This window comes from Rhinoraja longicauda, chromosome 34 (genome assembly GCF_053455715.1).
Source record: "Rhinoraja longicauda isolate Sanriku21f chromosome 34, sRhiLon1.1, whole genome shotgun sequence".
Lineage (NCBI taxonomy): Eukaryota > Metazoa > Chordata > Chondrichthyes > Rajiformes > Arhynchobatidae > Rhinoraja > Rhinoraja longicauda.
In genome coordinates this window covers 3319358-3332493 of record NC_135986.1, presented here as the reverse complement: position 1 = coordinate 3332493, position 13136 = coordinate 3319358, and the positions used below count along the sequence as shown (strand labels likewise).

Genomic DNA, 13136 nt, shown 5'->3' with positions numbered 1-13136 from the left:
GTTGGATTCTCACAGAACTATGTCTGGTCTCTCCATTACAGCGATGTAAACGTGATCTCAAGTTTCTCGGAGAAGTCCCAAGAGGTAACTTATTTCTCCGAGCTCACTCAGCTATGTACTCCCCACAGTCAGTTGTTGCTACCCACCCATAACCTCAGTACTGGCATTATTCAGCATGACCAGAATGGGACCCCCTAAAGTACCTTTTATGTGATAATTGGAGGGGAGAAAGCAAAAATAAAGGCACCTAAACCTATCCACCTTATTTATGAACCCTTTACTTGCCCCGCCTGCTATTTGTCTCCCGTTACCAAAGGATAATTCACATTCACAGGACGTATGTTTGGTCACGGATATCGCCAAACCGTGCAAATTCACACCCAACGATGACCTCAGGTCATATGAGAATTGTTTCCACCAGGAAAAGGAGAGGGATGCGTATATGTTGATAACCCGAGCAACATCACATGCTTGATGTCGTTTTGTGATAACAGGACCTGTCAGGTCAAAGACGGCCAAGGGAAGTGTAAATGTCACCACTATACCTGTGTTCCTCTTGTTATGGGAATCCAACTAGTCTGTGGAATATGCAATCGAACGCATGTGGTGGTGGGAAACTATACGTTCCCTTTTACCCAGATGACTAAAGAAAGAGGTGGCAGGGATGTGCGATGGTTCTCTGAGCAGTTTAGGGACTTGATAGAGGGAGGTGAGTTAAACATGTATTCAATATGTCATGGCATCTTGTATTTAACAGATTCAAACCTTTTCTTTTTCTTTAATGGTACAGCCACTAATGTCCTGAATCCACCATTCCCAAGGTGGCAATAGGAACCCTGATTCCTATGACAATAACCTGTCCCTCCCAGTGGGTGTCTCGTCAAAGGTTGGTGACTAAAGCTGTTTCAGAAGAATTTTGTTCAAAGTGGAAAGATCCCACATCTCTGGGAACACATGGGAGCACTGTGGGATAGGGATGGGCGAGCTTCTTTAGTCTAGGCTTCACTGGAGGTTATTTGGCTGCCAATAATCGCAATTACCTCATTTGTGGTCTCACTATCTTGGGTAATGCAACCACGGGGGCCCTCGACATGGTTACCCAGGGACTTACTGAACTTAGGCTCTTTACTATGCAGAACAGATATGCCCTAGATTATTTGCTGGCTCGGGAAGGAGGTGTCTGTGCTATAGTAAAAGGTAGGTGTATGATGGGAGTTAGGGATCAGACAGAGAATATTACTCGTTTTATTACAAGGATAATAGATAACATGAAGGAGTCGAATAGTTGGGGTGATTAGGATTTCGGGGGCTGGTCGGACAAGTTGAGTAATATAGCATTGTAAATGGGAATTTTAATTGCTTGTATTTTTGTAGGGTTGGCTACTCTGAATGCGTATTGAATGCAGATGGTGTAGAGAGTATTGGTACTTCAAGAATGTTAGTGGTAAGACAAACTGAATTGTATGATAAGGAGGCTGAGGATGTTGATAGTGTGAAGGAAGAGTTTGAACGACTAGGAAGGTTATTAGATTAGGAGGTAAGAGTGAAGGGGAAGATGAAGTGGTTTTGAGGATGACCAACGTAATGGAATAGGTGTAATAGGATATGTGGCCTTTGGAGGGCAATACCAGAAGAATGATGCATGTGTGGAGTTTTGAAACTGAAAGAGTTAAGGCGATGCTGGCAAGAAGCAGTTCATGTAAGAGATATTGTAGCATGGCGTAGTTTTTCTGGTGTCAGGGGTCATTGTTTAGAAGTGATTAGAAGTGTTAATGATGGTCCAGTTTTGAAGGAAAATAACGGCAGATGCTGGTGCAAATCGAAGGTATTTATTCACAAAATGCTGGAGTAACTCAGCAGGTCAGGCAGGAAGGAATGGGTGACGTTTCGGGTTGAGACCCTTCTTCAGAGGGGATGGGAAGATGTGGCCAGTAGTGGGGTCCCGTTGAAGGTGACGGAAATGTTGGAGGATGATTTGTTGGATACGCTGGCTGGTGGTGTGGTGGAAGATGAGAACGAGGGGGATTCTGTCTAGTATTGATGTAGTTTCCTTTCTGTAGAAATAAACAAGGTTTAGATTTGATTATATTTAGAAGTTTGGTTGTACTTAGTTTGTTTTCTATCCACCTGAGGGAATATGAAGGCATTGTTTTACTCTTGAGGTGTTTAAGGTGATTTATTGTTTTAATCTTTGATAGTTATCATAGAATGATAAAAAGGAGGGAATGAGAATCTATGCTATTAGCTGATATAGTCAATTAGAGATATTGATATTTTGTTGTAGTTGCGATGGTTTCTTTTGTTGTTTTAGCTAATATAAAATGAATGCTTATTTTCAGTGGAAAGCAGTAAGATGGATGCTTGTGGCAGAAATGTTATCCTTGGGATGGAATGTGTTTGTCCCTTTATGAATGATAGGGAGTAGACAGAGGAGTATTACTCCCTTCGTCTGATAGTGTATTGAAACAGTAGAGCAAGGTTGTGCAGCTGCGAGACTGCTCGTGTAGAGAGATAAGTTTCTTTCTCAATAACAACTCCTTTTATGGGGTGCGTGTGAAAGTAGGAAAAAGTTTCGAATCCACTCTAGGTAAATTGATGCGTTTCCCCAAAAAGCATGTGACTTATATTAATGGTTTGGTTTCTGAGAATGTGACCTGTATTAATGATTTTGTTTTCTCTGTAACCATGGGAATTGTATTAGATTTGTAATTGGTCCTTGATTTTATCAAAAGACGTGTGGGTTTGTAGGTTGATTGGCTTGGGATAAGGTGTAGAAAATTGTCTGTCCCTGGTGTGTGTGTGTGTGTGTGTGTGTGTGTGTGTGTGTGTGTGTGTGTGTGTGTGTGTGTGTGTGTGTGTATGTGTGTGTGTGTGTGTGTGTGTGTGTGTGGGATAGCGTTACTGTGCGGGGATCGCTGGTCGGCGCGGACCCGGTGGGCCGAAAGGGCTCTGTGTCTCTAAACGTGGCAATAAACTGCACTGCAGACGGGTGGACTGAGGTAACACCAGTGTGGTTCTCAGGCCATGACTTGCGTAAGACTGTACCACCAACACTTCCTCTTGCCTTCCACAGAATAGTGCGGTTACCCTAACAATTAGCGCTAAAAATTATGTACTACATCACCACCACCATCTGCAGAGGTCTTCCTATGGAGTCCACATCACAAGCGTTCACCCCAGAGCTCAACACACTTCTCGGCACCTGCCCGCCATGGAGTCTTGCGCTCCTGTACAGCGCCGTATGCCGTACGCCGCCCCCAGCTTGGCGCCGCGGCGCCCATTACTAGAGCCGCACACAAACGAAGCTCGTGTCCGATCATCACCGGCCGCCTATGCCCTAACTCCGCCGGATCTCCTGCCGGTGCTCGCAGTACCGCGTTCCAGCCCGAGCTTGGCAGAGAGTTCTTCACCCGTGGGTTGGCCGCCCAAGGCCCCATCGGACGCCAAACGCTCTTGGCGCCACCTCGCCCGGGATTCACGGCAACCGGGACCTCAACGCCTGGCGTCTCGTCGCCCCTTTCTCCCGTCACGCAGCGACCCTCTGTGGGCTCCGGTTTCAACATAGACAATAGGTGCAGGAGGAGGCCATTCGGCCCTTCAAGCCAGCACCCGCCATTCAATGTGATCACGGCTGATCATTCTCAATCAGTACCCCCGTTCCTGCCTTCTCTCCCATCCCCCTGACTCCGCTATCCTTAAGAGCTCTATCTAGCTCTCTCTTGAAAGCATCCAGAGGAATTGGCCTCCACTGCCTTCTGAGGCAGTGAATTCCACAGATTTACAACTCTCTGACTGAAAAAGTTTTTCCTCATCTCCGTTCTAAATGGCCCACCCCTTATTCTTAAACTGTGTGTGGCCCCTGGTTCTGGACTCCCCCAACATTGGGAACATGTTTCCTGCCTCTAACGTGTCCAACCCCTTAATAATCTTATATGTTTCAATAAGATCCCCTGTCATCCTTCTAAATTCCAGTGTATACAAGCCCAGTCGCTCCAGTCTTTCAACATATGACAGTCCCGCCATCCCCGGGGATTAACCTGGTGAAACCTACGCTGCACGCCCCTCAATAGCAAGAGAAGAATGTCCTTCCTCAAATTTGGAGACCAAAACTGCACACAGTACTCCAGGTGCGGTCTCACTAGGGCCCTGTACAACTGCGCTAGTGAGACCGCACCTGGGAATACTAGGAGTATACTAGGGGTGCTCCTAGTACACCTGGAATACTAGGAGTATACTAGGGGGTGCTCCTAGTACACCTGGAATACTAGGAGTATACTAGGGGCAAGGTGAACCAGCTGGGAACAGACATCACGGCCCTCCTCAATGCACCGACACACCGAGCACCACAACACCCACCCCGGCTCGGACATGCCCCGCAAAGAGTGGGTCTCCTGAACCGGCTCCCGCCCAGGGGGTCGACCAGTTCAACGCCAACATGCATCGTTGGGGATGGTTGCGTTTATCAGCAGCCTGTGTGTGTGTGTGGAGCAGTCCAGCAAAACGGCGCGGCGCGGCGTTCTCGACTGCGTTTGTCCATTCATAGGTTCCAGGAGCAGAATTGGGCCATTCGGCCATCGAGTCCACTCCGCCATTCAATCACGGGCCGATCTATCTCTCCCTCCCAACCCCCATTCTCCAGCCTTCTCCCCATAACCCCCCGACACCCGCACTAATCAAGAATCTATCTGTGTCTGCCTTAACAATATCCACTGACTTGTGGCCTCCACAGCCGTCTGTGGCAAAGAATTCACCACCCTCTGACTAAAGAAATTCCTCCTCATCTCCTTCCTAAAGGAACGTCCTTTAATTCTGAGGCTGTGCCCTCTGGTCCTAGACTCTCCCACTAGTGTAAACATCCTCTCCACACCCACTCTATCCAGGCCGCTCACTATTCGGTGAGTTTCAATGAGGTCCCCCCTCATCCTTCTAAACTCCAGCGAGTACAGGCCGTGCCGACAATACGCTCTGGGCAACAACCTTAATCGAGTAGCGTTCCGACATTCGGCCCATCGAGTCAATGCTGTCTCTCAGAGGGATCTCACCTCCCCCACTTACTTTTGTTTTAGTTCAGAGATACAGAGCAGAAACAAGGCCCTTCGGCCCACCCGAGCCTGCGCCGCCCAGCGATCCCCGCACACTAACACTATCCTACACACACACACACACACACACACACACACACACACACACACCACACGCACGCACCGCACGCACACACACACACACACACACACACACACCAATTTACACTTACACCAAAGCCAATTAACCTACAAACCCGCACATTTTTGGAGTGTGGAGGAGACCGAAGATCTCGGAGAAAACCCACGCAGGTTACGGGGAGAACGTGCAAACTCCGTACAGACAGCACCCGTAGTCGGGATCGAACATGAGTCTTCGGCGCTGCATGCGCTGTAAGGCAGCAACTCTACCCGCCGCGCCACCCGTGACAACACTGAGACCTCCTCGAGATCTCCCCCCCTCCACACCCCCATTAACTCCCCCCTGATTCTGCCCGTCAGCCACACACTGGGGAGGCACGTTACAGAGGGGTCAAATAACCCACCCACCCCCACCGACGTCTTTGGAGGAAGCCGGACCCCCCTGTGAGAGGCGACTCCTGGCACAAGGGACCTGCCAGTGGGGGGACATCACCTGGCGCCCCGAACGCTTCGCCCAATGAGAGGGACCCCCCATCACCAGGATCTCCAAGTGCAAGAGCACTCCCAGCCACGGGACCCCTCCCGGTCACAGGGCTATATCCATCCTGATGGATCCACCCAGTGTGATGGACCTCCCAGTGTGATGGACCTCCCCAGTGTGATGGACCTCCCAGTGTGATGGACCTCCCAGTGTGATGGACCTCCCAGTGTGATAAACCTCCCAGTGTGATGGACCTCCCAGTGTGATGGATCTCCCAGTGTGATGGACCTCCCAGTGTGATGGACCTCCCAGTGTGATGGACCTCCAGTGTGATGTCCCAGAGTGATGGACCTCCAGGTGTGATGGACCTCCCCAGTGTCCTGGATCTCCCAGAGTGATGGAACTCCCAGTGTAACGTCCCAGAATGATGGACATCCCAGTGTGATGGACCTCCCAGTGTGATGTCCCAGTGTGATGGACCTCCCAGTGTGATAGACCTCCCAGTGTGATGGACCTCTCCAGTGTGATGGACCTCCCAGTGTCCTGGACCTCCCAGTTGTGATGGACCCTGTACATTCAAAGCCAAGTTCGGGGGGCTAAGGATTCGATTGCTCACCTTGCACTGACAGATTGGTTCCCGGGGATGCTTTGCCAAAGTTCAAGTTGTCCAATGAGGATCATCACCCGGCAGGTAGTACCTGCCCCGAGTCTCTCATCCTCAGCCGGTCCAAGCGGATGGAGGCGGTGTGGTCGTGGTCGTGGTCTGGCCCAGGAACGTGATCCGGCCCTCGTACACCCTGTCAGTGTAGGCTCGCGAGGTTGAAGATGGTCGGCCGTGAAAGCTGCCCTGACCCTCCACAAGACGTCAAAGCCCCGGGGCCGGAGGTGGGATGGGTACAAGAAGGAGCAAGGGCAGGGAGAGAGAGAGAGACAGGGAGAGACAGACAGAGAGAGACAGAGAGACAGAGAGACAGAGAGACAGAGACAGAGACGGAGAGAGGGAGGGAGGGAGGGAGGGGAGGAGAGAGGGAGGGAGGGAGGGAGAGGAGAGAGAGAGAGAGAGAGAGAGGAGAGAGAGAGAGAGAGAGAGAGAGAGAGAGAGAGAGAGAGAGAGAGAGAGAGAGAGAGAGAGAGAGACAGAGAGAGAAGGGGAGAGAGGAGAGGACCGAGTTACCATGGGGGAGTGGAGGGCATTGTAAATAAAGATTACACATTGTACTACAATGACAGCTTGCTGTATTGTGAGCACTGAGTGTAGATGTGCTTCAGGTTCACTGTAATATGCAACAGTTGAATGAAAGTTCTTTGGAATGGAAGGACAGGAGGCGTTCGATCCCCAAACTACACCCGCATCCTTGGTGGGGATGCTAGATGGGGTTGCTATGGGGGGGGGGGGGGGGGACCACGCGGGGCGAACGTGCAAACTACACCCGCGGTGGGGATCGAACCCACGGGTGTGAACGCACAGACGGCCCCCGTGGGTCGGGATGGTACCCGGGTCCTCCGGCGCTGCGAGGCGGCGTCTCTACACGCCGCGCCACCGCCACGACAAACCGACACGTCTGCCAAACTCCTGGTGGAATCCAGACACATCCTCCGCCTGGAAAACACTGCCAGTGGCTAACGCACTTCAGCTGCTGAACTAACGGCCGCACTCTGCAGAATACAACGCATCCATCCCTGGAGCCCTCAGGCACGCACGCACGCACGCACGCCCTCCTGTCCTTTCCATTCCAAAGAACTTCATTCAACTGTTGCATATTACAGTGAACCTGAAGCACATCTACACTCAGTGCTCACAATACAGCAAGCTGCCATTGTAGTACAATGTGTAATCTTTATTTACAATGCCCTCCACTCCCCCATGGTCCTCTCTCTCTCTCTCTCTCTCTCTCTCTCTCTCTCTCTCTCTCTCTCTCTCTCTCTCTCTCTCTCTCTCTCTCTCTCCTCCCCTCCTCTCAACCACCCCTCCCCTCTCCTCTCTCCCCTCTCCTCTCTTTCCCTCCTCTCTCTCTCCCTCTTCCCCCCCCTCCCCTCTCTCTCTTCTCCCTCCCCCTCTCTCTCTCTTCCTCTCTCCCCTCTCCCCCTCCCTCTCTCTCTCTCCCTCTCACCCCCTCCTCTCACCCCCCTCTCCTCTCCTCTCCTCTCCCTCCCCCTCTCCCTCTCTCTCTATCTCCTCCCTCCCCCCCCCCTCTCCCCTCCTCCTCTCTCCTCCTTCTCCCCCTCTCTCCTCTCTTCCCCGCCCCTCTCCCCTCTCCATTTCCATCTCTCCCCCAATAATCTCTCTCCCTCCCCCCCTATCTCTCTCCCTCCCCCCCATATCTCTCCTCCCTGCCCCCCTCTCTCTCTCTCCCTCCCCCCTCTCTCTCCTCCCCTCTCTCTCACCCTCTCTCTCTCCCTCTCTCTGAGATGCAGCATGGATACAGGCCCTTCGGCCCAACGAGTCCTTGCTGACCAGTGATCCACGTTCACTAACACACACCAGGGGAGGGAGAGGGGAGGGAAGGGGGGTAGGGGAGGGGGGGGAAGGTGAGGGAGGGGGAAGGAGGGGAAGGGGAGGGGTGTGGAAGGGGAAAGAGATTAAGCAGAAGTGACTCAGTGATCAGGCAAGGCATGAGACAGTTTGGTCAGGGACACACAGGGAGTGCCCCATGGACTCTCCTCTCCGCCTTTCTACTGTTGCATCTCACCGTGGGTGAGTAGATCCCAACGTTACCCTCCCTCTCCCCCCCCCCCCCGTAACCCCGCCGCCCCATCAATACCCAGCCTCTACCACCCCCCCCATCTCCCCACTCCTCCCCCTTAACCACCCACTCCCTCAATAACCGTCCTCTCCCTTCACCTCCCCCCTCTTACCCACCCCCCCTCCTCCCCCATCTCCCACCACCCCCCTCCCCCTCCATTAATCCCCCGCTCCGTCAATAGCCAGCCCCTCTAACCCACTCCCCCTCCCCCATCTCCCACCACCCCTCCCCCTCCATTAATCCCCCGCTCCCTCAATAGCCAGCCCCTCTACCCACTCCAGCGCTGTCTGTCAGCAGGTCGGGCAGCATCTCTGGAGAGAAGGAACGGGTGACGTTTCGGGTCGAGACCCTTCTTCAGGCTGAATATATGTATGTATATGTATATATTCCTTTAAGGCAGAAGAAGCTGGAATAACTCCGACTGCCCCTTGCACCCCCCCCCCCCCCCCCCTCCTCCCACAGCATTGACGTCGGCGGTAATGGCTACCAGGTGGATCAGCCGGCCCGGCTGTCCGCAGTGGAAGGCGGGTCGGTCACCCTGCCCTGCACCTTCTCGTACCCGGCCCACCTCCGGCCCGGGGCTTTGACGTCGCGTGGTGGGTCGGGAACGTTCACGGGTGGCCCATCTTCATCCTCTCGCGAGCCTACACTCACAGGGAGTACAAGGGTCGGATCACGTTCCTGGGCTCGCCAGACCACAACCACACCGCCTCCATCCGCTTGGACCGGCTGAGGATGAGCGACTCGGGCAGGTACTACTGCTGGGTGATGATCCTCAGTGAAGGCGACGCAGAATGGCAAAGCGACCAGGGAACCGATCTGTCAGTGCAAGGTGAGCAATCGGATCCTTAGCCCCCGAACTTGCCTTTGAATGTACAACAGCACGGCTGGGGAGAACAGGCCCTTCGGCCCATCGCGAGTCTAGGACCAGAGGGCACAGCCCCAGAATTAAAGGCGGCACTCGCTGGAGTTTAGATGGACGAGGGGGGACCTCATTGAAACTTTAAACGGAACAGTGAAACGCCCGGATAGAGTGGATGTGGAGAGGATCTTTCCACTAGTGGGAGAGTCTAGGACCAGAGGGCACAGCCTCAGAATTAAAGGACGTTCTTTGAGGAAGGAGGTGAGGAGGAATTTCTTCAGTCAGAGGGTGGTGAATCTGTGGGATTCTTTGCCACAGACGCTGTGGAGGCCACAAGTCAGTGGATATATTTAAGGCAGAGATTGATAGATTGTTGATCAGTGCGGGTGTCAGGGGTTATGGGGAGAAGGCAGGAGAATGGGGTTGGGAGGGAGAGATAGATCAGCCGTGATCGAATGGCGGAGTGGACTTGAAGGGCCCAATTCTGTTCCTATCACTTATGACTTTATAGACTCAGTGGGCTTTAGGCCTGTTTCTGTGCGGTGTCTTTGAATTAAGCTATCGGGTGGTGGGTCTAGGAGAGGGGGGGGCGGGGGATGTTTGCAAGAGAGGGCTTCCTTATTTCTCCGCTTCAAGCCCCCACAGAGAGGCCCAGCGCGACGGTGACCGTGACGGTGACCGTGACGGTGGCTGTCGAGGGCACCACCCCCAGGGAAGCCCACCTGGGTGTACTTTGTGGCCAAGGGCGGTGGGCTGCTGCTGCTGCTGCTGGGAGCTGGGGTGGTCATCTGGATCTGCCAGAGGAAGAGGAGAAGGAGGAGGAGAGGTGAGTGATGCTCAGGGTGGGTCCATCACACAGGGAGGTCCATCACACTGGGAGGTCCATCACACTGGGAGGTCCATCACACTGGGAGGTCCATCACACTGGGAGGTCCATCACACTGGGAGGTCCATCACACTGGGAGGTCCATCACACTGGGAGGTCCATCACACTGGGAGGTCCATCACACTGGGAGGTCCATCACACTGGGAGGTCCATCACACTGGGAGGTCCATCACACTGGGAGGTCCATCACACTGGAGATCTCACAAAATGCTGGAGTAACTCAGCAGGTCAGGCAGCATCTCACGAGAGAAGGAGTGGGTGACGTTTTGGGTCGAGACCCTTCTTCAGATTGATGTCAGGGGGGCGGGACAAAGAAGGATATAGGTGGAGACGGGAAGATAGAGGGAGATCTGGGAAAGAGGAGGGGAAGAGAGGGAAAGAGGAACTATCTAAAGTTGGAGGTCAATGTTCGTACTGCTGGGCTGCAAACTGCCCAGGCGAAATATGAGGTGCTGTTCCTCCAATTTCCGGTGGGCCTCACTATGGCACTGGAGGAGGCCCATGACTGAAAGGTCATACTGGGAGTGGGAGGGGGAGTTGAAGTGCTCAGCCCCCGGGAGATCAGGTTGGTGAAGGCAGACTGAGCGAAGGAATATTGTGAATATTGTGAATTTTTAGAATATTGCGTTCAGTTCTGGGCACCGTGTTATAGGAAAAATATTGTCAAGGTTGAAAGGGCTCAGAGAAGATTTACGAGGATGTTGCCAGGAGAGTTGGACGGGTACATGGATAGGACGGGTTTGGAGGATATGGACCAAGTGCAGGCAGGTGGGACTAGTGTAGCTGGGGCATGTTGGCCGGTGTGGGCAAGTTGGGCCGAAGGGCCTGTTTCCACACTGTATCACTCTGTGACTCTATGAATCCTGTACAAGCCATGACCAGTGATGAAGGTGTCACGGTTCCACAGTGACACCTTCTCCCATTAAAACATCTTCCATGAGAAGAAACATCTTCCATTAGCACCAAAGGGATGACGGTGAGTAAGGTGGGCCTAGAATTGTGGCGCTGTCGTGTACCGTTTTGGCTGTAGTTCAGGAACAAACAAACAAACAAACGAGAGTTTTAGTACATAAGATGGCCGTCTGCTAACTCGGATTTCTCTGTACCTTAAGTGGGACCCGCGGCAATGAAACTGAATCTTGGATCTTGTGTCCCCTGCCTGCAGACTGCCTGGGTGTGGTGTGGTCAGGGCGCAAGGGCGACCCGGCGACCAGCGGCGACAAGGAGAGGAGGCGGGCGGACGTGGAGCCGCGCGGGGACGGCCAGCTGGCGCACCACCACGCCGGGGAGCTCTGAGCACCCGGCACCCTTCCACAGTGGGGTGGGTGGGGGGGAAAATGGAGACCGCGTCCCGACTGGAAACGCCACTGACACCGCTCCCTGCCGGTGGCGGCATCGACCGCTGGTGTAATGGCAGTTTCTATACCATCTCGAAACCCCACTTCGATAGCCATTACTTCTCGGACAAAACGAATCTTCCAAACTTCTTTTCTTCATTAATTGGTTTTATTAAAGTAGCACAAATCATAGAACAATTCATCAGTTTCCGTATTTTATCAACTGTTTCTTCTTCAAACAATATCTAGAAATTCTTGCAGTTATTACCGTGTGGTTCTTACAAGTATAGATGATACAAGCATATGGTACGAGCGCGCGTGTGGTAAAGAACTGTATGCTCACCATCCTCCGAGTCTAAACTGAACCACAACCTCTGTCGACACGCTAGTCTCCTCCCATCTAGACACTCCCCATTAAGCATTAAGTCACACCCACAATCAGGCAAAAAAGGACATAAACTAGAAACATTAAAACATAGCCACAACACAACGACAGTAATTGAATTACGCATAATGGCTCCTACATACCGGCCCCTAATTGTTCTGCGTATGTAACGAAGCAATTACTAATAGATAACAAAGGAGCTATAAAAGCTTAATATTCTTCAAAAACAAAACAACATGCATTATATACATTGGCGCACAAATTTATTTCGCAATTCTTCAATCTTCCATTGTTGAGACTTTGTCGTAATAACCTGATCTAGTTCTGCTATTCTGGATTTAGCTGCTTGCAGCTATGCATTCAGAACAGTAAATAATTGTGTCTTTTCATTTTCCTCATGTTCCGTTTCAGTTCTAACATTTTGGAAACTATTAGTCAGCTTTTCTACCTCTGATCTCAGTGATGACAATTGTCCATCCTTTTCTTCATTCTGTTGAACAGACATCTTCAAATTTGACTCGAGCTCTTTCATTTTGTTGTTGTGCTACACACATTTTATTTCTGTTCTTTTCTTCCATTCTGCTAACTTGTTTTTTATATTGATCTACCTGTCTAAGAGCTAAAATTTTCTCTCGAGAATTAGCTTCAATACTTGCAAATAGTTGATCTATTTGGTTCAGCAGCATTTATTGTTCCAATTGATGTTGTTCGTTGAGCAAGGATATAGCTTCTTTATCTACAACGATATCATGGAGCTCAAGTTGCAACTTTAAACTCCTTATATCTTCCTCGCAACTTAAGATGTTTGATTCTTTTTCCTTCAGCTGCTGAGTGACGAATTTATACATATCTGCATTTTCTGCCAGTTCTGTTTTACAATGTTCAATGTGTACCTCCTTCTCTTTCAAAAGCTGTTTGCTGAGTTTGCTTTCTTGTTGGAGTGTGTCGCACTCTGCAGTAATGATTTGTGATTCTGCTTGTAAGGCCTTAATATCCTGCTCTTTATTTTGCAGTTGTACTGTGATATGCTACACTGAATCATTTAATAACACATTTTGGTTTATCAACTCATGAACATGAATCTCTAAATCACGAATTTCACAGATCCCTTTCATAAATGCCTTTTTTTATCTTCTCAAATTGAGTTTGGTAAACTTTAAGTCGCTCGCTAAGGTTGTTGATTTTATCAAAACAGAAAGAAGTAAATTTATTGATTTGCAACTCTATTTTTCCATCTGCTTCATTAAAACAATTAAAGTTTCACAAATCCTCTCCTGGC

General features: G+C 51.2%; 1 protein-coding gene across 1 annotated transcript; it reads left to right on the top strand.

The window, feature by feature from the left end:
* Nucleotides 1-3241: 3241 nt before the first annotated feature.
* On the top strand, nucleotides 3242-11721 carry LOC144609290 (uncharacterized). The gene is made up of 5 exons (XM_078427720.1): nucleotides 3242-3480; nucleotides 6273-6334; nucleotides 8878-9219; nucleotides 9886-10075; nucleotides 11301-11721. Exons 1-5 carry the CDS (start codon nucleotides 3242-3244, stop codon nucleotides 11719-11721), a joined length of 1254 nt encoding a protein of 417 aa, XP_078283846.1.
* Nucleotides 11722-13136: the final 1415 nt, after the last annotated feature.